Source organism: Periplaneta americana, chromosome 9 (assembly GCF_040183065.1).
Source record: "Periplaneta americana isolate PAMFEO1 chromosome 9, P.americana_PAMFEO1_priV1, whole genome shotgun sequence".
NCBI lineage: Eukaryota > Metazoa > Arthropoda > Insecta > Blattodea > Blattidae > Periplaneta > Periplaneta americana.
This window is the reverse complement of record NC_091125.1, coordinates 112092075-112119440: the sequence shown is the minus strand read 5'-3', so window position 1 is coordinate 112119440 and position 27366 is coordinate 112092075. Positions and strand designations below refer to the sequence as shown.

General features: G+C 33.3%; 1 protein-coding gene across 2 annotated transcripts; it reads right to left on the bottom strand.

Moving 5' to 3' along the window:
• Positions 1-1696: 1696 nt before the first annotated feature.
• LOC138706390 (aromatic-L-amino-acid decarboxylase-like) lies at positions 1697-27342 on the bottom strand. 2 transcript variants are annotated; one of them, XM_069835626.1, is made up of 12 exons: positions 27196-27342; positions 20071-20238; positions 18648-18768; positions 16483-16596; positions 14857-14976; positions 13452-13581; positions 12875-13023; positions 12253-12364; positions 9343-9460; positions 9142-9232; positions 5786-5986; positions 1697-2665 (listed from the first exon to the last, which is right to left on the bottom strand). In XM_069835626.1, the coding sequence occupies exons 2-12, from the start codon at positions 20148-20150 to the stop codon at positions 2114-2116; spliced, it is 1788 nt and encodes a 595-aa protein (XP_069691727.1). In that variant the 5' UTR covers positions 20151-20238; positions 27196-27342; the 3' UTR covers positions 1697-2113. The 2 variants fall into 2 exon arrangements, with proteins under 2 accessions (XP_069691727.1, XP_069691728.1); XM_069835627.1 differs by lacking the exons at positions 18648-18768; positions 20071-20238; positions 27196-27342 and having other exon boundaries at positions 14857-14993; positions 16483-16585.
• Between the last annotated feature and the right edge of the window lie 24 nt (positions 27343-27366).

Here is a 27366-nt window from a genome sequence, read left to right as displayed (position 1 = left end):
CAAAGTTCTATCATTGTATCTACTGTTACATATATTCCCTGCAACATTTCAACGGAGAGTGACTAGATAAGCGTTGTGGTTTTTCTGGAAATTGCCGATGTCCCCTGCTGGACCATAAAAAATCTGGTCAGCCTACATAGAGCTAGTCTCAAACTACCTGATATTTTCAGCCACAGTATAATTAAACACCATGCTGGGTAACTTTCGGTGCTGAACCCCGGACTCATTTCACCGGCATTATCACCTTCATTTCATTCAGACGCTAAATAACCTAGATGTTGATACAGCGTCGTAAAATAACCCAATAAAATAAATAAAATACATTGAACAACTAACTACTCTAAAATCTGGGTTTGGTATCAGAAACTTGAACTTGTTCTTCATATTGAAGACGAGTTTTGGGACTGAGGTTCATGAAGCTTTACGACATGCTGTTCTTAGAAATCATAGCTCTAGTTTCTTTATAAGGATTTCGAGTGAAATGTTAGGACAGGTGTCTTAAATTTTAACGTGATTATGACTGTGGACTGCTTGTTAAAAAGGTAGGATTACCAAACGATGTAAACTTTTGTTATGTGAATAAAGTAAGTCAACGAAGTTTCACTATCGAACAATCCACTTGTCACCTGAAAATGTTGGGAACTCTTGTCAAGGATTTTGCGGGAGAAATATTTTGTTTGATCGACTTTGAGAAACACCATCTTAACTTAATAGAGATACCAGTCAGAGATTGATTAATATTACTGAAAATAACAACAAATCCATAAATTTTCTAGACATCACAATAACAATAGTCGACAACAAACACACATTCAAAGTGTACAGAAAACCCACAACAACAACAACACACATACACAACACATCCAACCACCCAACACAACAAAAACAAGCTGCATTCCGAACAATGGTACACAGATCACTCAACATACCAATGAACCAACATGATTACAAATAAGAGCTAAACACAATCAACTGCATAGCACAAGAAAACGGATACAGCTCCAGCATAATAGACAACATAATACGAAAGACAAAACATAATCACAAAAAAACATAAGAATACAACACAAACACAAGAACACAAAAAAATATATCACACTAACATACGAAAACAAAACCACACACAAGATTGCAACCTCATTCAAGAAATTAAATTACAACATCGCATACAGAACAAAATAATACTATACAAAAACATTTCAACACACAAACAAACAAATATAACCACTCAGGCGTATACAAACTCAAATGTAACACCTGCAACAACTTCTACATAGGACAGACAGGCAGATCATTTCAAACACGTTACAAAGAACACATCACAGCCATAACAAAATTACAAAACACTTCCACATATGCAGAACACATCACAAATGCTAACCACACCTACAGAGACATCAACACAGATATGGAAATTCTACACACCCAATCAAAAAGCTAGAGACTAAACATACTAGAACAATACGAAATATACAGACACAAAAAAACACATTCAAATGAAATTCTCAACACACAACTTAATTTCAGGACACACACACTCTTTGACTCCACATAACACTACACAAATACATCCTCACAGGAAACAAAACAAAAGGCGCCAAGACCAGCAACAACCAGTTCTGAAGAAGGCGAATAACAGGCCGAAACATGTTAACTAAGTACGGTAAAATTTAACACGAGAAAGACATAAAATACATATTCTGAAGAAATAACTTTATTTTATCTTTGGTTTCAGGCAAACATTCTATAGAAAATTAACCTTACAACAAAGACAATTTGCTATTTGTTGACAAAAACTACAATCTAATGACATGTAATACTTTGTTTTATTGAGGAACATTTACGAAATAAAATGTAATCGTCTTCTTAATACAAATACGTTGAAACTGCAGTTTTAAATTCTACTTCCTCGGGAATTACATTATTTACAATATATAACTTGATAAGTTGGAATATTTATAAATATATTACATAAATATTCCATAAACACTACTCCACTTTACACTCTTTATCCTAGCTTTCCGTGTATAGCTGCTACAAGTCCATGTCGAAACCTTCTCTTTCTTGTTTCCCTCTCAACACAATTAATTATTTCACTGACTGTTTATTCCTTTCATCTAGAGCTATCACTATCATTATCATCCGAGCCACAAGCGAATCTGATGACTTGGCTCAATGTGCGTCTCGTCCTCTTCTTTGAGAGTTCTTCAACTTCTTCGTCACCCAAGACAATGGCCTCAGCCTTGAACATTGTCAATCCACGACCATTGCTAGGCAACAAGGATTCTTCTAAATCTTGGTGACCGTGTTTGCGTTTCTTGGTGACGAGCCGTTCAAACTCTCCAGTTCCAGAGCAAGTTATGTCATCCGTACGATTTGTTGTCGGTAGTTCATTATGTATCATGTTATCATCATTAGCTCCATTTTCTTCCTTGCAGACCATATGAGAATTTTCTATTCCATAATCGACGTTATTACTGGCGAAGATTATCTCTGCCTGACTTCGAATCTCTTCCCAGGCAAAGTGGATATCCCTAGATTCTGTCATTCGACTGCAGACTACGAATCGAATGATATATTTATCATGTAATGTTGCAGCGATGACGTAGATTTTCTTGCGTGCCATTAAACGCTCGTGTAATCTTCTCGTCAGCTCATCTGGACCCTGGAAATGTACAATACTCAATTTAAAAATATACTGGACATTGCTGGGATTTTTTTTTTTATAGACCTCGGCAATAGAATGAGATGGTGTGGTCGGCACCACGTTCCGACCGTCTTTTACCCTCGGGAAAGACCCGGTACTCAAATTATTAGGAGGCTGAGTGGATTCAGGGTGCGTTATGGAAGTTTGGCAATGAGAAAATTTCGCCGTCACTTGGGTTTGAAACCAGGACCTAAACTGGAGAGTGTTGGTGACAAAAAAACAGAGTTTTCGATTTTTGGCTTTAAAAATATATATAGGTTTATATTGTTACGAGTATTTTCAGGCCCTAAAATAGTATTTTTAACAAGTTTTGCGTCCATTTAAATTGATTTACTTAACACTTTTAGGGACGTAATGTACAAGTATTACGAGAAATTATTAAAGTTACAACTCTCAAATTTTGCACATTTCTCCTAAATACTGTGGTACTTAGTATAGTATAAATGTTTATTCAAATATGATTAAATTAGTATTGGTATAACATATAAGTTTGTTCATTCACATGGTAGATATTAATTTTTGGATAAAATTACGTAAAATAAACTAAATAAGCCAGACCTTACCAGTAGAGGTAGAAACAATGAGAAAACGTGTTTATAAAATTTTAATTCTAAACTTTTAATAATATCTGAGAAACAGAGGCACACATGTGGTAAAGGTTTCATTATATTTTTATTATTACATATTTTTGAAAATCAATTGTAGTCACTAGAAGCTTAAAAATTTACTTACAGTGGAAGCTCTTAAGTTCGACGGAAAACAAGTTCGACATCCTATAGTTCGACTGTTTACGTTGGAGAATTACATACGCCCCTATACGGACACTAAGAAATGGGTTTGCCATTTGAATGGGAATTGGTTTTGTGTCTTGTAGTGATACTTTTGTTAAAGGAAAACAGAATATTTTTATTGATTAGGACATCCATATTTAATCACTGATTTTTAATTAATGAACTCTTCTTTTTCTATTTGAGAATTGTGCCGTTTGTGAGACGGAACTGTCGAAACAGGAACTGATGAGATATTATTTAAGTTACAATAATTCAATATGACTATTGTTCACATTATCCGATCCCCACAGACAGGATGAACAACATAGATTTTAAAAAAGCTGCTCAGCACGAAAAGTACAGTAGGCCTATAAAAGTACGCACTTAACAGCTGGATAGGAAATGAAGTAAATACAGTATATGGTAAGACTTGAGCAGCTATAAACGAATAAATATGTAGTTAAATAAATAAGTAAATAAAGAAATAAGGAAAATTAAAGAGTAGGCAAACACATGATAGTTAAATAAATATTAAAATAAACAAAACTACTGAAATAAATACAAATGTCTGAAGTACAACGTATAAAGAGTTCATGAAATAGAGTATATCGTCGTTGTTCCTGCAATAACTCCTATGTGCAAAATATACAATTTTTCAGTAGGAAGACAAACCACATTTATTCATCTTATGGCAGCCGTACATAGGAAACTGTAAATTCTCAAATTTTCGAAACAAATAAATACAGGGTGATTCAGACCACCCGTAACAGTAATTTATTTTGGAAAATTGTGCATGAAAATTTTCGAGACAAAAAAATTTATAACTAAACCACATGTGAACTTTCACTTGAGCTTGATTTCATCAATCAGCTCTAACAGGAAGTAGGGTCAGTGGCGTATCACTTTAAAATTTCAAATGGGAGTTGGGGTCAAATAGGGTACCAAAACAAACAACTTTCATAGGACAAGTTTTTATTAATTCCTACTCTTTCAATGAGAAAACGTACGAAAAGCAATGGGTAATTCGGACCACCCGTAAGTCATTTATTTCGGAAACTAGTTCATGAAAATTTTCGAGACAAAAATATTTATAACTAAACCACATGTGAACTTTCACTTGAGCTTGATTTAATCAATAAGCTCTAACAGGAAGTAATGCCAGTGACGTATCACATTAAAATTTCAAATGGGAGTCGGGTCAAATAGGATGCCATTTGATAGAGCTCTTCAAAACAAACAACTTTCATAGGAAACGTTTTTATCAATTCCTACTCTTTCAATGAGAAAACGTACAAAAAGACAATGTCATCAATATTGAGAAATGTTAGAAGACGAAAATGTAAAGAAGACAATTAATGTTGACATGTTACTGAAAGACTGGACAATTCCATTAATTTTTTATAAATTTTCAAACTATCTGCCGTTCTGAGTAGCACACACCTGTACTCTTCTTCTAACACTGTCAGTGACTCCTAATACTTCGGCGTGGTCAAGTGACTGGCAGAGTAGGAATTAATAAAAACGTTTGTTTTGAAAATCTCTATCAAATGGTATCCTATTTGACCCGACTCTCATTTGAAATTTTAAAGTGATACGCCAATGACCCTACTTCCTGTTAGAGCTAACTGATGAAATCAAGTTCTAGTGAAAGTTCACATGTGGTTTAGTTATAAAAATTTTTTCTCGAAAATTTTCATGCACTACTTTCCGAAATAAATGACTTACGAGTGGTCCGAATCACCCATTGCTTTTCGTACGTTTTCTCATTGAAAGAGTAGGAATTAATAAAAATGTTTCGTATGAAAGTTGTTTGTTTTGAAGAGCTCTATCGAATGGTACCCTATTTGACCCCGACTCCCATTTGAAATTTTAAAGTGATACGCCACTGACCCTACTTCCTGTTAGAGCTGATGGATGAAATTAAGCTCAAGTGAAAGTTCACATGTCGTTTAGTTATAAATATTTTTGTCTCGAAAATTTTCATTCACAAGTTTTCGAAATAAATTACTGTTACGGGTGGTCTGAATCACCCTGTATAATTACATATGGGAGATTTCATTATTTGCTGTATCACTATTTAAGTTATTTAATAGAGCAAGAATCTTAAAATCGATAAATATGTCACATAGGAATTATTGCAGGAACAACGACGATATTTAATTGTACATTTTTTCTCTAAGCAGCTTTTCCCCACCTGTCACTGATATATTATATAAAAGATCAACCACACCAAGCAGCGTATTATAAAATGTACATGACGTCAGTGGCACAGATTACATGTAATTTACGAATTTAATAGTGATGTTACCTTGAGCCGGAAGCACACGAGACCTAAGACTACTTCTGTGACAACATGAAAGCGGTCATCGGCTCGGACCAGAGCCTCAAACTCTCGTGCTAGTGCCACTTGCTGGCGAATGTAGTTTTGCAGGCCTTGGGCTCCATACAGACGCAATACCAGCCACATCTTCAATGAACGAAACCGGCGACTGAGAGATATTTGCCAGTGCTGCAGCAGAAAAGGGCATTTAGAGACAATTATACCACAGTTAGTATATACTGTACAGTCACGAAGCTCAATATGTAATAAATATGCATCCATAGATAATTGCTAACCACTAGGATCTCTACTATCGCCTCATTACATACAATGCGAAATAGTACCTGCACAGTCTATTGTTCCTAGCAACCTCAACAACTCAAGCTTCGTGACTGTATATACTAGACTGTGGTTATACTCTCACAATTATTACGGTATCTGATGTTAGTAACAGCTCGGCCAGCATGTAAGGTCTAATCCCTAGAACATCGAGGATATCTCGACTATAAAATGCAGTTAATCTAATAGGTAAGATATTTTATTTCAATCTTTCAATTTCAATATTTGTTTTTCTGCTTATATTATATTTTGTGTTACAATTATTAGCTAAATAAATAAATAAATAAATAAATAAATAAATAAATAATTAAATGGATATATGAATAAATGAATAAGTAAATAAGTGAATGAATGAATGAAAGAATAAATGAATAAATAAATAAATGAACAAATAAATAAATGAATAAATAAATAAACAAACGAATGAATGAATGAATGAATGAATCCTCTAGATTCAAAACTATTTTGTTCATAATTGAGTTATGTCCACATATTGCTTGCTAAGAATGAATTCTAATAATTTATATAGTTTGAATTCAAAAAGCCACTGAATTTAAAGCAAAAGATTTGTTAAAAGTCACTGTTAGGTTGAAAATTCCCTCTATTTGGAACCAGTAACTGTCAAAATCCTTCAATTTGTGAAAGTGGATATAGGGGATTTTGAATCTATAGGATTCATTTAGCATTTATACGTATTCATTTAAGAATGTTCATAAATATTTGAAGTTATTCATACTATGATTAGGATTGATAGAATGAGATTAACAAGTAGCTCTAGTATCGAAGTATACGAAGAAAAGCTGTCCTTGGTGTTGGCTATAGCAGCTGGGTATCCATCAGAATCGTATAATGTGCGTTTGGTGTGAAGTTACAATACAGGGTGTTTCAGAATAAGTACCGAAATTTTAAGAGATGATAGGTTGGGCTAGGCGATTATTTAAAACAGGCCTGGGCATAAGAGGGGAAGTGAAAGGGACGGAGAACTCCCACCCATATCCTTTTTGCTTACACTCCTTATGAACAACAAACGTGCAGTAAGGCTCTGCGCATCAGTGGTGGATTGCAGTCGACCGGCGAGAGCCGAAAGTTCGTAAAAGCTATGATGCCCACCTGATACAACCCGTCACTATCCCTACTACCTGCTCGTACCGCACCAAAACATTACTGTCACAGCCGGGGAAGGTGAAGTGAGGAGTTAATGGGTTGTCTGCAGTGGCTCAATCGAATTAATAATGTCCAGGTATGATTTAAAGGATAAGGACAGACATCCCCTGTGAGTCATTTTGTCGGTACGTGACGCAAAAATCGATATTTCATAACCTGCAGCTGACGGAGACGTGGTATATGACCGTAGGATGAAAAAGTACAGAGTAGTTTCAAAAATACTGCAGTAGTATGGAGTCCTAAACATAGGTAATATAGTAGAGGTAAAATTCAGTTGTATTCAGATTTATTGCAGAGTATCTCTCAATAAGTGTTCAAAGTGTCCGCCATTGCCTTCATTATACAAATAAAATCGTCGGTCCACGGACTGTTGAACATTGAAAAATATTTCGTGTGCTTGATTTTAGACATCACCTACATCAGCGACGTGTCTTTACACAGTACGGAAATTGTCTATTGGAGACCCTATCTTCCCTTACTTAAAATGGTTACCTAGACCCAACTAACCATCCCTGAAAATTTCAGTACTTATTTCTGAAACACGCAATATAATCGGATTGCATTATACTCGTAGATGTTTCTAATATAGTTTTATGCTCGACCATGCCGAAATGTAGTAATTATACACCTGGTACAGTCCTTTAATGCATGTCATTAAAGTACACCTATTCACTAAAGTTCAGGTTTTCGATTATTCTCGAATATACAATCGAAAGACAACTAGGGAAACGTCACGGAGGCTGGAAATCCAATACTGTCGCAGAAGGTTATGTTCTGTTACTATAATAATTAGCGTTAATTGTAAATAATATCCAAATAAATTCAATTTGTCATCTCGTTTTTCAATTCTAAATCAATTTCTAGGTTATATCAAAATTAATGTTCATGTTATTCTCTAGGTTATATCAAGGTCAATGACACATTCGTTCCTCGGAAAAAAATCAATACTTTCGCGTCTGCGCACATCTCACAATTTAGGTCAGTTCCGCTCCTCACTTACATAACCATAACACGAATACTTATGAATAATTTCAAGTTAGACATATGGTCGAGGATAAAAAGTCGTATGAAACTTGCCTATAATGGTAATTAAGACGCTCGTATGAAAATTATGAAACTCGCTTGCGCTCGTTTCATAAACAAACATACTCGCGTCTTAATTACTACCATTATAGGCTCGTTGCATAATGTACTATTAATATTCAATGTTTAAGTGAAGATATTCTCACACAATGACAGCTATGTTGATACGATTACGAACACCAATGTGTCGTCCTCTTGGATTGCCCGTTGTGCAACACATGGAGATGGATCTACTTTGTACAATATTAGTGATCTTCTTGCCATTGAAGTTTTCGTTGCTCCTTTCATTTAACAACTGCTAATTAATTATTTTCATTCGATTCATTTTGTTTGAATTACGTTCTTTATGAATATTTGATTATGGTTATGACTGTGATGATGATGATAATAATAATAATAATAATAATAATAATAATAATAATAATGATGATAATAATAATCATTACTGGAAAAATCGTGTAAGTATAGCAAGAGAAAATCGAATTCTTAAAGAAAATCTGATTTAAGGAAGTCTATATCCACTATAAATTCAAGTTCAATTCATAGGAATTTGAATCTGACGCTCCAGTGGTTTGACTAATGGCTTTTAGAAAATAATTAGACTACTTATTTTCAAGCATTACAAGGACAGTAATTTTCGACTGTACTTGTGAGAAGACTGAACTATTATAGATCTAATAAATCGGCGACAGAAAAAAATAACAATTGACCTACTGCAAGAAGCAGTGAAAATTCAACAGTTATATTTTGAAACTTACTCTGTAATCAGGAGCAAGCCCTTGATTCTTGTACCTCAGATATATTCGGTCTACGTCGAAGGCTTCAACTAGGACATTAGAGTCTTTGACCCTGCATTAAAATGAAAAAAAAAAAAAAATTGTTAGTGGTGCAAAAAGAAAGACCAAAAAATTGTTACAGAAACACTCATAAGGAAAGTGGGATATATTAAATTCTCTTACCACATGGCCGAGCACTCGAAATTTACAAGAAGCCACTTGTGGGGGTTGAAACAGAAGGAATCCGCAAACTGCACACCTGCCATCAAGTGACGGTATTCAGGACATATGAACGCTGCACCTGCGAGAAAAAATATTTGTATAGGACTGATTCCATACCTACTTCTCAGTGAATTAAAAAAAGAAAGACATACGCCAGATGCTTGATTTTATGGATGAGGAAAACAAACAGCTTTTTAAGAATCCTGTCAGTCTAAATCCCTACTGGTGATGATGGTGAACAAGGACTTAGATCTTTTCCAACTTTCACAATATATTTTGGAAAATGTGTATGATTTTTTCACAAAGTTTCTTATGCAACTCAATTTATTCATGTTTCCCTAGTGTCTTCTGTTTTTTACAATACAATTTTGTTTCCCACAGATGTAATTTACTCATTTCCCTAAAGAAAGTTTTTTGGCACTTACGTAGATCACATTGTCCCACCACTCTACAATTGTTTGTATGCATCTGAAGTCCGATAAGTGTAATATGTAGCTAATCGGCGATGTATGCAATGTAAGGGGAAAGGAACTTGCCACCCTACCCCATTATCTCCTGACCTAGTTGCCTCATAAGTGGTGCCTTGTTGGTATCACTTGCGAGGTTCAGACCTGTCTTCGGACAGTTGACTAAACAACAATAGGACAGTATGTTCTACCACTATTGCATGAATGCCCATTATAGTGTTTTAGATAGAATATTGGCTTCAACTAATCTGTCCAACAGACCTACAATATAGCGTAGGCCCACCCTGGGAAAGAAGCTTATAGAAAATTTAAACTGACGTTGTAGCCTAAACTTAATGGTATTGTATATTCGAAGCCTAGTTGACACTTTCGCTAAATTAGCAACCTGACGAAGTGTTAAAGGCATATCTTCTCTATTCAAGTTACCAACACACATGTTATGACATATGTTTATTGTTTATCTTCTATAGTGTTCACTTTCCGAGAGTGAAATTTGTCGTATTACAAATTTGAAATAGGCCTACCGTTTCTGCATGTTACGAACAGTCATAATTCACAACGTTCGAATTGTAAATTTCCAACAATCATCTGTGGATTTCCGATATCGCATGGTCTTTTTTCTATTAAAAATAGAATGACTGCACTCACTTCACTTTTGGACCACATTTTAGATACTTAATTATTTCATACTACCTGTATTTTGCCCAGTACATCTTCTCAGTCCCTTTCTAAGTATATTGTAACTTACATACCATCTCTCAAAACCTCAGGGCGGCTGAAAAATTAAAATCCTCTTGTATTTTGTAATGTCTTAAGGTATGTAAGGCACAGTAATTGGAACTTACTTTCTGAACAACCTAGTATTTTATATGGGAATGAGTCAAAGCATGACTTTTGAATAATGCAAATTATTGATTATAGTCACGATATTAATGATGATGATTAGGGGGCGGATGTTGATGAAAAGTCATCTTATTTTTCACATTAGGACGATGCCTATTAATATAGAAATCCTTTCTATGTTAATATCAACGTATAAAAGTAATTTCTTATATTGCATTTTTTTTTGCATTTTTGAAGTTTTTTTAACTAATAAGTCATTTTTATATATATGTTCGGCATTTTTGGTCATTTTTAGTACTTTGAAGAACTTTTAGATCATTTGGAATGCATTTTACTTTCTTCTTTACCGATAGGTCTCTTAAATCATTTTCTAACCAAATAGATCAATAGTAATTACCTACTGAATAAGTGAATAACAGTGAAGTTTGAGTTTTATAGTTTTGAACAGACTCTAAAGTCCATCCCTCAATCCTCTGAAGGCTTCACTTCACACAACGGTAGTAGTATAAAATGTTTGATAACAGCTTAGTTTAAGTGAGAACTTTGACTGCTACTGTTCTTTTTTCGGTGCGAGGGTGTGTTTAGAATTTATGTTTGGAAGGGGGGAAACTTTCACCATGTCCTGGACAGGACGTTGTGTCCTCAACATGGTTCGGAAGGGATGTCTACTGTAGTAGACAGTATTTTTAACACAAAGATTGCAAGAATGCACGCTGCGCCCACAATTTGTTTTGTCATTCACACTCCCTCACCTGGAAGATCTGGTAACAAAAGTGAAGCGCGGAAGGAGAAGGAGACGGAGAATGAAGTCACTGACATGATCCACTTCTGATTGAAACACATTGTAAAGCCTCATTAAAATCTATAGTTTTTCCTTAAAACCTTCATTTTGTTGCATGCACTTTTCTTTGTCTTAGTCAAATTCAAGAAAGTTCCCTCCTCTCTCCGGGATTTGCAGGGCAGTCATTGAAACAAGGTGACTATTTTTTTAGAAGTTTTGGTACGAGTACCGTACTATGAATAATATTTAAATGTCATTTCATTTTAATTTAATGTCATTTTTCCATTAGTTGAAGGGCATTTTAATGATCATTTTAAGTAGATTTTAGGTCCCAAATGATGATGATGTGAAATATTGGGAGTTTTGATAACAGTTGAACTTTTCATTGCTCTGTTGAAAATATAACGACTATACTGATGCAACACTTTGTCAGTATTTAAATTAGTAAAAAAAAGTAGGCTATTTTAATAGTTGTTGTAGTGGACAAGAATGAGATTTCGAAAATCAGCAGCAGAAATGCAACTTGGGAATTAAATCGTTGGCTTTTAAATCAATTTATTTTCAATATCCTCTCTCATGGAAAGCACAGAAAAGATGGTCATTCATGTTTTATGTTATGTTAAATAAATAAATAATAATAATAATAATAATAATAATAAAGATAATACGTGTAAATAAATTAATTATGTACCGACCATGGAGCTCTTTTTTCATGGTCAATAACGGATTACTTTTGCGCGTAGGAGTCCATGGGTACTAATGCTGTCTCTTTATCTCTACCTGCATATGCAGCATCCACATGCATCCAGAGGCCTTCCCTTTTGCAGATCGGTCCTAATTCATCCAGTTGATCAAAGGCACAGGTGCCAGTTGTACCCAAGTTTGCCACAACCTGAAATGGGGGAAAAATCACACTCAAAAGGAGATGACTTTCACGGACAGTCTCTGTAGCTGCAAAGGGACGTTATATGAACAATCATCAATTATTATCATCGATACGAGAATTTTCCATCAACATTTCCCTAGACTCTGTGAGCTAATCCATGGAATAAAATGTGTGTGTGTGTGTGTTGTGTGTATCCAATGCCTACCCACTTCACTTACGTTATTCGGGTTCCGTATATTGCGGGTAGAGGGCAGATCTGCGACCCATTTTCTAGTTGCACACCACTTCGGCGGGTCACTCTATGCATGATGTGTATCTGTGGAGAGTTATGTCGTGTAGGGTGAATGTATGTGTAAGTGTTCGTGTAAGTGTAGTGTAGAGAGTGAGTGAGGAAGATGATGAAGTTGAGGAAGGGTTGAACTATTACATTTTATTTCCTGACATCCATACAACTTATGACTATAATACTGGGATGTTTGACTTAAAAATTACAAATAAGATCAAGACAGTACTTACATAAAAAGGTATGAGACCCTTCTCACGGTCATTTCTTATAGCTTGTTCTAATGTAATACCACGTAGTCGACATTTTTCATCAGAGGGCAGTAGTCGCATGATTACGGAACCCAAAACTCCTGCCTTCTCTATCGAGGAGTTGGATTGATCTATAATCCAAATAAGAGGACATTACATTATTTTCATGTGTGGAATTGGACCACAACAACCATAATAATAATAATAATAATAATAATAATAATAATAATAATAATAATATTTAATATGGAGCTTTAACACTACATAGAAGTCTTCATCGTGGCTCTGAATTCACTTGGGACATGAATGTTGATCTTCGTCCATTGTCATTGAGTATTCTATGTTTTTTGGTGTAGGCTGGCATACCAGAGAGTCACGTTAGGGGAGTCTTCTGTCACGTCGAAGAAATCTAACAAAGACAGGATGGGTAGATAGTAACATTATTTCATGACGTATGTATTGCGTATTCCTTTGCAGTAGAACGAAGCTTTTCTGGAGTTTATTTACTTTGAAACCAATGTAATCTGAGAAATTGGATGGATCGTACTCTGTTGTGTACCTGAAGAGTAAGCAACTAGCTTAGCTTTGATTGCTCCCGCGTCCATCTCAGGATGTTTCTGCCTCACACTCTTCACTGTATTTTCTCTTGCCGCTAGTAGTGCTACGAGCGTTGATTCACTTGCAGATCCCTGCACAAAAGAGTTCATAAGAATTCTGCAATTATTAAAGAAAATAACTTTATTGAAGGACACTTCCGTAATAAAATATATGTTACATTCATCTTGTTTTGCTTTAATTAGAGTTATGCTACAAGTTTTTCTTTGATATCTAAATAGAAAACGTAAACTACGAGTATGTTGTAATATTCAGGATGGAATTCATTTTAAGACATATTAATCTCACGCATAACATATCAAACGCTTTAATTTATGTACCGTACTGTAAACTAATGGTTCACTGGCCACAGGTTTGAAATAGATATCTATAGCTTTTATTTATTTAAAATTTAATTACAAAAAGTCTTACTTTTGGTTACATGGTACATAATCTACGCAACGTCTCTTGTAGTAAATGTTTTATAACAAAAAATCTACTGCATATTAGCTATGCTATAATGGGAATGTAAGAAAAGCTGGAAAAGAAACAGTATTACTATTTTACAGTATAATTATTGTTGTTATATTTTACAATGTTGTTACCAATTATGCACATTTAAAGGAAAGTTTTTAGTTTAAAATAAGGAAATTACGTTTTTGAAACAAATTGCAAATCACTGAATGATGGGGAAAACAAAAATGAGGTAATAACATATTTATACATCTTCTATCTAAGAAATAAATGAATATATATGGTATCGGAAAAGGACAGAAATAAAGAATTCTTAAAGTAATAAATATAGGATCCTAAATCTTTAGGAAAATGAAAATATCTCAATCAATCATGAAAAAGGTATTTTGACAATAATTAAAATTGAGACCCGAATAGATCATTGACTTAAGCCATGCTGAAGTGAGGAGGAAGAAGAAGAAGAAGAAGACAATTTTATTATAGCATATATATTTTCTATGTGGCGCACGTTGGCTTAACGGCTAGAGCGTCGGCTTTCTATACTGGTAACCCGGGTTCGGATCCCGGCGAGTCCAAGTAGAATTTGTGGTGAAATATATACTGTGCGTGGTGATAGGTTCTTGCGGGGTACTCCCGTTTCCGCTACCGGAATCCCAACATTGCGGTGCTATGTAGTTCGCCTCTCATTATGTACCGAGAGCAACGCCTACGGTGCCAAAAAGAACTCAATTTTCGGCGCATCGCTCACAGATGGGAATGATTGGATTACAAAAGCAATAGTCTAGCCTATGCTAAATAATTATTTGGTAACATCCTGTCTTACTAGGTGAAAAATTCCTGTAACGTTTCTTTAACGACGTTCTTTTGACACTCTTATTAAATTAATCATGTACTACCTGAAGTACGCCTCCTCCTGAACCCCCTGAACTGGCAAGAAAATGCTTCGGCAGATCCAGTAATTTTGCTAGCCAGTCCATCATGATCACCTCCAGTTCTGTACATGCAGGGCTTGTAGCCTGCAAATAAGAGTCACCTGTAAGATTTAGGAATGGAATTTATTGCCTCATCCACTTTAAGGTCTAGTCCTTAACTTATTATTTTATACCTTTTCCATAATCAATTACATATGCGATAAATTGAATGTATGTACTGTATATATATAAGCTTATATATGTTTGTCAACTTGTTATATCTTTAGTTCTGACATATTCCGAGGTAAGAAAGTTCGCTTACACAATCATAAAATTGTAGTCAGATATATTTGAACACCAGTGTACACTGGCCTACAATTTTATGATCGTGCAAGTGAACTTTCTAACCACAGAATAATTCAGAACCAGAGATATAAAAATTAGACAAACCTTGAAATAGTTCTGCTAGTTCTCAATAGGATACCCTATTACTAGGACAGGTAAAAAGTCTTGCGGAAAATGATTATGTAGATTAAATATAAAATATTCTAATATTTGACAATATCACCGGTTTCCCGCTACACCTACCGTTCTTTTACAATCAGCAGAGGGGAATCTTTAATGCGAGTATATTTACTGTATGTACTACTGGCGACACTGACGGTTGTCTTCGTCATCTATTCATAGAAGTAATAACTAAAGAAACCAAACTTGCACAAAGAAATTGTCAATCATTATCTGACCTTCAATTTTCTGATCGTGTAAGTGAACTTTCTAAGCACGGGATAAGTCAGAACCAAAATATAATAAATTGACAAATTTTGAAAGAGTTCCGCTAGTTCTCAATAGGTGACCCGACTATTGAGACTGGTAAAACAAGTTTGGGAAAATGTTGATGTGGATTAGGTATAAATTAGGCCTATTATTATAATTGGCAGTGTCAGCGATTTCCCGATAAATCTAGTACTTTCTTTTTACAATCATTAGAAGTGTATGACATTTTGAATTTTATGTGGGTATATTTATGTACTATTGGCGACACTGACTGTTATCTTCGACATCTATCCACAGAAGTAATACCTAAGAAGCCACACCTAAACGAACAAATTATCGATCACTATCGATTAGTAGGGGTCAAGTATCTTTGAACGCCAGTGTATCATCATAAACTTTACCTTGGTTAAATGGATAGCAGCTAAGTAGGTAGGTAACTGATGATTATAAACAATGCACCGGAATTACATTTTAGTCGTGTAGATTGATGACTTTGCCATATGAGGGGTACAGGCGATAAAAAGATCATGGTCACATAAAGCAAATTTTTCAAGAGAGCAAATTGAAAGTTAGACCCTGATCGTTCTTTCATACAATGCTCAAATTTAAACTGTGTGTTTCTCGAACGCTAATTGTTTATGCTCTGTAATATTTAACATGATGACACTCACATATTGGTTACCTATTGATAGTAATAATTCGTTTTTCACTTTTGGTGGACTCTGATCTTTTTTCCTTGTACCCTTCATATGTAAAACGTTTTACTCGTATGAAAGTACATGTTGGTTACTTTGTCTTCAAATCTTGAGAATATAGGAAATATAATATAGGACTAACCCAATTAAATCCCAAACAGGAAATCCCTGTGTTGAGAATTTCTCCCACGATAGCAGGATAAGAGTTCGCTGCTGGAAAATAAGCATGAAAATGTGGAGACTGCCAGTGCGTAATCTGAAAAGAGAAATGAAAAATTTAATTATGTTATGAACCAATCTTAAAATAGATGAGATAAACATCACATAATGGTTCACTATGTTTATTATTAAACAAATGTTCACGAATAATTAACCTGTCACCTTCAAAGTAATCTCCTTGTGCAAAATCATACCCCATCATTCCTGCTACTTTTCGAAGGGGCGAGAAATCTGATGAATCTGTTCTGTTTAATACGCGTGGCCGGAAATTCCGTCTATTTACTGTTATTTCTGAGTGTAGTAAACAACCAATAATGTTACAGGACGAGAGATACCATGGTTAATACGAGAGACGAATCGAAAGGTATGTTTTTAGCAGCACGGAACTCTCATGTACTGAAGACCGTGTAGCAAGGGGAGTTAATGGCAACTCTATTACTTAGAAATACCAGAGTCTCCTATGAGAGTTATGTTGCTTTTTGATAAAATCAAAGCATGATGCGCTATGAATTTTTTTGCAATATGAATTCCGGATTCTACCAGGAAGATATGAAATCTTGCAATTCGGTGGAAATAATCGGAGACTTAACAGAAAAACTGGCTACTTTATCGTTTTTGGCTGATAAAAGTATTCGTTTTGTTCCATTTTCTCCTTATTAGTCGTGTTTCTTGCTATGTAACTTTAAACTGTTTCCTAGACTTAAGGATTACGTACTTCAAAAGAACGAGATTTCAGGTCACTGATGATAATTTAGACGAAACATTATAACAAAATCAAAAGGAGTACCGCAAGGAGATTTACAGTACCTCGTGTAATTAAGTTATTAAACCATTATGCGAATTTATTTATCATATCTTATATATCGTAAACTTTAAATATCTACAAAATACGTAAATTCGTAAATTAGAATAGGCATAATTCACAATTCTTATTATAATTTTTATATTTGTTTTCTGCAACTTTCTTTGTCGTACAGATTTTTTTTTGCCTAGGACTGTGTAAGTAAAATTAAGAAGTTATCCGTAGGTTCAGGGATATAGTCAACTAATATACCCGGCTTTCATTTCAAAACTTTCCAGTCTAAATAACTGTTGTTTCAATTTAATTTAATTTAAACAAAACATCAATTTATATATTGAGGAGTGACAACATTGCAATATTGTTAAGTGCTATGTACAGTACAAAGTAACGTCGGAATATGTATTATATGTTTTTCTCGTGTTAAATTTTACCGTACCTAGTTAACATGTTTCAGCCTGTTATGAGCCGTCTTCCAAGCACAAAGCAATATTTAAACGCGGCATCTCACAAAGAGAGAAACGGAATATTTTAACGAAATGCAAACCAAGTTTTTTATTTTTAGATTTGAACGCACGGCGTAGATGATTAGCCTATTTTTCTCTCTAAAAATCATCTTTTTAAAAAGTTTCGAGTTTCTTGACTATGCATCAGTCACAGCTTGTATTCCAAGAGCCAGGCTAGCCGAGTGACCTGCATCACAGATAAAGATGAATGAAATCTTAGGATCGAATTTTAATATTTAAACCTTAAGGGTGCTATTAATAGACATTTCACAGCACGCGCTACGGGCGTAGGCCTACTAAGCTAGCCCCGGCTATCCACTGGTTACTGTACAGAATTCAAATCATATCCTATCGCTAACACTGGTTTATGAATACGAAAAACGCTGATCATCCACCGAAAGCCCGCGCTAAAAATGTCTATGAATACGGCCCTTAGCCTCTTTTTTTAGTTCAATTCATTTTTATGTTCTCGTTCGGTTATCTATATATTGCTATTGTAATTATATTATTTTTATTAATAGTATGACAATTTTAGCAGTTAAATAGGCCTAAAAACTACAGATATTAATAGAGAATCGTTTTGGAACATTATATATTCTATTTTCTTAGTCATTCACTCATTAAGAGTTCAGCAGCTATTATAGAGTTGTTGACATTATGTTTTTTTTTCACTATTAAACCAACTCTTTTTTAATTTTATCTCTTTTTTGTCATGGAGAAGTATGATATTTTAATTTTAGACAACTTGACGATAATAAGTGAGGTTCTTAGGACAGAACTTACCCCTGGCATTATAACGCGCTCCATGTCTGTGAGAATATCTTGCCATTTTTCGGGTTTCTTTGGTGCTTCCTTCGGAATCAGCTCTTGTAGGTAGCCAGGTTCGACAGATGGCAGCACAGGCCTGAATAAGCAATACATCTTTTGATCATATCACAGTCTACTATATACAGTGACGAAGCTTGAGTTTTGAGGGTGCTAGAAACAATAGACTGTGCCGGTATTATTTTGCATTGCCTGTAATGAGCCGATATTAGCGATCCTAGTGGTGAGCAACTACCTAATGTTTGCATATTTACTACGTATTGAGCTTCGTGACTGTATATACTAGACTGTGATCTTATGGTATAAAGAGAAATAAATGCATGGCAGACAGTTTGCAGCTGTGAACTAAATGTTATATTTACATATTGGCAAGTAAAATAAGCCCTACATGGAAGTGACGAATTAAATATATTCGAGATATAAACTCAACTATGACTCATTAAGTCAGATGGTAGCCAGGACTCGCCTCTCAGTAGATCTCGTGAGATTTGTTGCGGGTGGAACGAAAATAGACTAGATTTTTTTTCCGAGTTCTTCGGCTTTTCTGTCATTCTTGTTGAGGCACTTTACCTCTATCCTGGAGTAACGACTGTCTCTCTGTCTCTCCCTTTGTATTTTGAAAAATCACTTAAATTAGTCATGCATATGTACCAAATTATTTCTAGTTATGACTGTTGCTATTCCTTTCCGAAATATTCATATTTCTCCTTGAACTACTTCAAATATGTTTACTTAATGAAATATGAGTAGGACGGAGGAAAATTCTCCCCAGCACCGGGATATGAACCCGGGTTTTCAGCTCTACGTGCTGACGCTCTATCCACTAAGCCGCACCGGATTCCCATACCGGTGTCGGATCGAATCCTCTCAGTTTAAGTTCCTTTGGGTTCCCTCTAGTAACCTACTCTCATGCACTGCGTCATAGATATATGACAGTGGCACAATGTCCACACATATGCAGAGGTGCACTCGTTATGAGTGACTAAGGGGCCGGGATCCGAGGATCCGTTCCACTCATCTTTCATCATATGATGACGCAGAATTTATGCATGGAAATATTATATGTACTTCGGTACATCGTAATAATGGGCTATATGTTTACTTAAGTTAGCGCTATTTTTACACTAATTTGAATTACTGTCATTGCTTAGTTATTAGTTAAATTTCTTTACGCATTTGTGAATTTGTAAAATCATAGCATAGCAAGAAAATATCGCATTTTGCTTGTTATATTTTAACGACCAGTTTGAAAACCTAATAACTTCAGATACAGAGATTAACGAATTCGATCTTAAAGCTGAAGCATTTTCCTTGTAAAGGATTAGAATTTTATTACAATTCACCGTTAAAGTTGTAGAGGATAGGATTTTAAAAGTCTTACCTTTCACGAATGTTTTCGAGATAATCTGCCACATAATCCACTGCAGCTTTTGCAAACTTGCGAAACTCTTCTACATCCATGCTGCGAAATGCTCGTTACCGCAATGGAAGATCTGGAGAAAGTGTCCAGTCAGGCCTCTATTGTTCGTTTTCAGTCGTGCTTCTGGAACTGGAATCATAAAATGAAGCATCATGATCTTGGCTTATCATTATTATACTCTGAAAGCGGAAGTAGTATTAGAACGAATACAAAAGGGAATAGACAAACGGAAGCTAAACCGATCGCGTATATTATATATTTTTTTATTCACGCAGAGTCAAAGCTGCTCCGTAGCTACTACCTAGATCCATCATAAGTGTCAAAAGGAGAGAAGAAATTAATTGATCTTTACTTCCACTACTTTTGTATTCTTGATGACTGTCTAGACTGTTACGTGAAACACATCCACGAAGTGGGTAGTAACCTACTTTGAGCATTGAAACGAGTACCGCGAAGAAAGCATTGATGTTAATCAAGTGTAGCTTGTTGGTGATGACAAGCTCTTGATAGTTTCTTACAGTAAGAATCTGTGAAGCACCGCCCCAGGTGTAAGGAAACAGTGAACCGGCTGTACTTTCACTTATAAACTTCGGTATACGTAATATTTAAGAGTTGAATATTCATTTCTAAAACGATAAAGGGGTATTTATTATCTCTATGCCTATATCTGTTAGTTGTCTTAAATCTAGGTTCGCTGATTAAGTAGTAATAATTAAAATTTTGTTTTGGTATATGTAGGACAAGCGACAAGAATTATTGTACTCTTTATCCGGACATAATTTCTATATTAAACACATTTACTGAAATTAATTTTGTAACTGCTAGCTATATCTGAGTTTGTGTCTACTGATATATGTTAACAATAAAGAATAATTGTTATTGACTAGAATATACACGAGCTACAGTATAATAATAATAATAATAATAATAATAATAATAGTAATAATATTAGTAATAATAATAATAATAATAATAATAATAATAATAATAATATCATCATCATCGTCGTCATCGTTGTTATGTATTATTTTGTATTAAAAATCAATTTATAACAAATCGTCACTCGTCGGTAGTGAAGTTCTTGCCTCTACAGGCTTATGAAGTGTCAGTGCTATACGACAAATGTATTTATTTATTGTTTTTTTATTGCTAGTAAGTTTAAAATGAATACAAGTTAATACAATGTAAGATAAACTAGCCCACTCCTGAATGAGTAAGACTCGTGCTCAGGAGGGGATTCCAATATAGACAAAAAATAACATTAAAATTGAAAGTGAATACAGATTAAAAAGTGTTTAATATGTTTAAAACCAAACTATAAATCCAATACAATTTTTTTTATTTTTTTTTTTTATTAATTTGGACAGGATTCGTAGTTAAAATTATATTGGAATAACATTTGTTTAATAATTTGGGATCTTGACTCATGCTATGATAAAAAGCTGCATTGTTTTACATTTTGGTTGAGACAAACGCAGAGAATTCATATTTTTAGTTCTATATTTAAGTATATACATTTCAAAGTTATTCAGATTTTTGTGAAAATATTTTAATAAAATAAAATAATAAATTTTTTTAATGTCGAAAAGTTTGAAATGTTTAAACAACAATTCAGTTGAGTAAAGTTGAGTAATCTTTCTGCTTTTTGAAACAAATTTTTAATACTTTTTTTCTGTAGTAAAATTAACGGATAAAAGTTGAATTTATAAGTTCCAACCCAACCTATAATACCATACATAAATATAGATTGAAATAATGCTAAATAAATTATACGTAAACAGTTAGATGGCAAAATATTTCTTAGAACAACAAAGTAATATAATGTTTTACGTAATTTATTACAAATATAATGAATATGATTATTCCATTTTAAACGATTATCAATAATTATACTTAAGTATTTAACCTCATTAACTTCATTAATAACTGAACAATTGCAATTCATATAGGAACAGTCAAAATTATGCATTTTAATTTTTAGTGTAGATGAAATTGGTTTATGACCTTTATTATTTAAAGAAAATGGGATAGCTATTGTTTTAAATGTTTCTAAATATTTGAGATAAATGAAAATTTGATAAAATTTCAACTCAGAAGATTTTATAAATACTTATATACCTAAACATAACCTTCATTACCAAATATCTATTGGTATAATGTATTATTAAATATAACAAAAGTATAGGTACCAGTGATACTGTCCGTCCGAGTGGTTATATCGCAGGGTCGTCGAAACGAGGGAAATCACGTGCCAGTTACTTACTTAACAGGATCCTTTTTAAAATTATGTTAAGCAGTTGTATAATATTACGTAGACTTCCAATTCCGTACAGCAAATATTTTTCAGGAAAGACCCTAACAGCCCAGCCAGTAATCTTTACAGAGGGGCAGCAGAAACTGATGGAGAAAACCGAGATGCGACATAATCACTCGGATGGACAGTATTTGTTATAAGTGAAGTGCCAGAATCTACTGTTGTGCCTGTTAATATTTTTTGTTAAAATAGTCAGTTTTTTATTTTTGAGTTGATTTAGAATTTCATATTTTTACTAGGTACTTCGTTAGTAATTCGAAATTTTTATTTACGTTTGTTTAGAATTTTATTTTGATTTAAATTGTCATATTTCGTTAGTAAACTCCCCACCCCAAATCAATGTTTGCTGCTTTGTTGGTAACTCAATTTTTGTGTGTGTTGGTTTAGAATTTAATTTGTTTTTATATTTTTTATTATTTGGTTAGTAACTCAGAGATTTTTTTTTAAGTTTTAAAAATCTTTCAATACGATACTCGGTTAGTAGACTAACTAAAATTTTATTTGTATTGTTTAGAATTTTTATTTGTTTTTATACTCTTATTATTTGGTTAATAGGTAAATCAAATTAAAAAAAAAATAAATTTTACTACTTTTATAAGCTCAAAATTTTTATTTAAGTTGGTTTAGAATTTCTTTTTCTTTTTATATTTTTATTATTTGATTGGTAAGTCAATTATTTATTTTTAAATAGTCTTGTACTAATTAGTTGGTAACAATTTTAATAGAAATATATTATTTGATTTGAAATAAATACAGCTGTGTATTTTGTTTGGTTAATTATCTGAGTAATTACGCAATATTCAGTCATTTGGTTTACCTATATTTAATTAGAGCGCTGAAATTATTTGTAAATCTTTAAAATTTATATTTTTCATTTTATTTTCTGCTACTACTATTATTATTAGTAATACTGCTACTACTGGTACGTACTACTATTACTACTAATATTCCTACCATTACTACTAGACCCCTACTACTGCTATTACTGCTACTGCTACTGCTGATACTGTAACTACTGCTGTTCCTACTACTACTGCTGTGAAAAAAAATATATATATTTTGAACTGGTAATGGAAATTACGGGAAAACGGCTGAACGGATTTTAATGAGTGACCCCTCATTTTCATGCCTGGCATCCAAAGTTTTTTCGGAAAAATAGTAGTTTTCAGTGAAATGTCAATTTTCCTACATAATTTTCCTATTTTCCAAAATCCATCTGTTGTCAGTTTTGAGAACTAATATTATTGAATCACGGCCGACTTGATTGAATTTCAGAACAAAAAACACACTACAATAAACATTAGGCTATTACACGAAGGCCATGACCTGTAGGATTGCCGACATATTTAGAACTCAATTCAATTTGTTATTAAAATCTGATTCTGCAGTGTATAATTTTCTGAGTATAGCTGTGTATTGGATATTCAAATCTACGAAACTTGAGGTGGTTTGATGACATTATTACGATTAGAAATTAAATATTGTTATAGTTAATATCATGATGCATCTATTTTTCATTAATTGTACATAATATTGATGCTATATTGATGACATGAAAGTGAAACGTTTTGAGGTTATCTTAATTTAGATTTTCATTTCTATAATTTACTGAGTGGCTGCTATATATAACTACAAAACTTAAGTAAGATAATAATATTGTTATTAAAAATCAAATATTTTTATTCTTATTAACTCAGTGGGGTTGGGTCTTTTTCATATACTTAATGGCGGTGTAGTGTAGATATTGATATGTGTCATTGTCTTCAGTATTGGCTCGAGAGAGCGCAAAAATTACAGTTCCTAAGGAAAGATCAAAAGGTATTACTTACTGATAAAATAAGAGGCCTAAAAAGTTTTGTAGTCTCCAGATCATTTCAGCAAGATCTCTTAGTAGGATAAAATGATTTTACGCTCTACATTTAAAGTTCTACATGCAGCAGCTATACGAAAATACTATTGTTCGAAAGCTTAGCAAACCTAACATTTTTTAACTTTTGCCTACAATCCACAATGACTTGAAATAGGTACTGCTATCGTCCTGACATTGATACTTGCGTTTTCGCGTTGAAACTCAAAAACTGAAGTTGGATAGGTTCAAGAAAAAGTATTTGGCCTAAAAAATCCATTCAGAGGGAGTACGTTTCATTATTATGGAAGCAAATAACTTTCAAAAAGACAAGTATTCTTCATTGAAAATAAAATAAGCCACTAGTATATATATATATATATATATATATATATATATATATATATATATATATTTCATTTTGCGACAGTGGTTATTGATAAAAATTGTTACCGTTTTATTATATTTTACTCAACCTGTAACAGAAATGAGTACCAGGGGCATTTCGTTGAGGGAGGGTGTCGTAAAAACGAAGGGCACGTAGAACTGACATTCCTACTGCCATTAATGCCGATTGTCTGTGAAGATTGGAGCGTTAACCTCCAGCCATCCTCTGGGCTGATTTGACCTGTAATACGGTTTACTTTGCATAATACTTAGATGGAGTATTTTCTAATGACTTAGAAAGAACATCTTCACTGTATAAAATATCATTCAGCTGTAAAGGTGGAGTTTCACCTAAGAAAATGTCAGGATGATTTTCATTCGAGACTTTCAAAAGCGAAGTTGATGAACTCCATTTGTGTGATTAAGTTAGGTGATTGAAATGCGTCATAAGGACAAAATTGATCATTTCTCAAAGAGACAAACTTTCTTATTTCAGTTATAGTCGTACACATCACAGAATAATTATTGCACTAAAAATTGGTTTAGTCTTGTTCTGTTTTATTTGTTAAACTAATAAATTCTAAGTTGATGTGTGATTAAACGAAAAAAATATATTATTTTATTTAAATTGTTTCTCAACCACTTATAAGAACTCTAAATATGTTGTAGTAAAAATTGTCTGCCTGTTTTGAAGAATGATAACAAATTATTTGTAAAAAGTGCCTTTGGTAAATTATCAGAGTTTACAATTTTATTACCTTTTCACTTCCAATTTTGATCGTAATGTATTTAGTAAGCTTACCATCCGCAGATTTATTATTCCTATAGTAGAAAATAGACAAATTCATTTATATGATGTCTTTGTTGTAATTACATTAACTGTAGATCTAAGTGTAGTGAATATTTCAGCAATCTTTTTACATATACGAGTAGTATTTGCATACAAATTTAAGCATTTGCTTTCGTAAATATTCGGGAATTATTAGTTATTTATGTGATAATAATATATTTTAATTATACTTTTAACCGAAAAACTTATTTAGCATCGAATTTCAACGTGGGCAAGAAATGGCCGACAAATTTTTTCCGGAGCTGTTTATAAGGGACAGGGTTTTATTACGTGCAGTAAGTCTATGATACTGACACTGCAACTTTAACTTGTCTGGTTGAGGATTATCTCGTTCTTTTAAAATTAATTGTATTCGACCGGATTTGGATTGAATAAAACTGTGTAGGCTTATACTATTTTTACTGGACCTTCTCTTTATTAAAGATATTATTCCGAAAAAATTAATGTTTAATGATTCTATAATACAAAGAGTTACATCAGTTAAAATTTTAGGTTTGATTGCTGATGAACATTTAACATGGGATATGCATATTCTGGCTGTCTGTAATACCATTGCTCCAATTTCTGGTATTTTGAAGATTTAAAGATCTTTACTCATAGCTTGTTTTTTGAATGTATATATTATGGTTTTACCAATTATCATTTAATGTAAATGTCATTTATTTGTGTTCATAACAAGAATACTAGACCTACTTCTATTTTGAGACCTATTCAAAATACAGCTTTAAGAAATCTATTAGGTTTTCATTATTTGACTCCAGTTAAATATCTATATCAATTTTATTTCGTTCTATCAGTTGAATTTATTATCAAATTAAGTGCTGCTATTTTCATGTATAAAGCTATTAACAATTTAATACATAGCAATATTATATTTCAGTTTAATAAAGCTATACATCGTTATTCTACAAGATAAAAAGAATAACATTTGGTGTACGAAAGAAATTAAGCATTTTTATAGCAACTTATAACCAGCTTCCCTTAGAATACAAAGTTTTACCAAATTCCCAATGTTTTAAGGCATTTTGGGAAGATTATTTACTTTATTTCTCGGTTGATTTATTTATATGATGATTTAAAACTTTTTCTTCTTTGCCCCTAAAACTTTAATGTTACCTTACTGTTATTTTTTATTTTCTTTCTTTAATTCTTATCATATTACAAGTTTTCTTTCTTTAATTCTTGTCATATTTTATATTTTTCACAGACTGCAGTTTTATGTTGTCTTAAATTATATTGTACAACAAATGTATCTGTTCTTGTATAGCCTCTAAATATATGAGTTTTACTAGTTGGGGCATAAAATAGAAAATAGAAATCTGCTTTTGTTTTGAAAGAAAAAACTAGTATCGTAAGTTGGTCACCTATCTCCCTCTGTATTATTTGTCTTTGTGTATGTGTGTGTTGTGTGTGTGAGTGAGAGAGAAAGAAAGCTAGTGTATGTCGAACCTAATTTATTTATTTTATTTATTTATTATTTTGCTAATAATTGTAACATAAAATATAATATATACAGAAAAACTTTAGCTCGCCCCTGAAAGAGTAGAACTCGTGCTCAGGAGCGGATTCCTGAATTGAAATTAATAATTATGCAATACAATTTGTCTTATGTCTACTATACAAAAGCTAGAAACCTATCAGATTTTCTATTCTATACGAACGAATTAAATTTAGTTCAAGAACTCTTACCAGAATTTCCTCTTCAGATTCCTTAACTGTTGTCACTTCAATTACTTGGTAAAATACTGCTTGCAGAACGCATGCAGGAAAGGCTAAGTATTTGAAGCTATTTTCCCACAGCACAACACGAGGATTTGCACTTTTCACCTTCGAAGTCTCTCGCTTCTTAACTGCAACTGG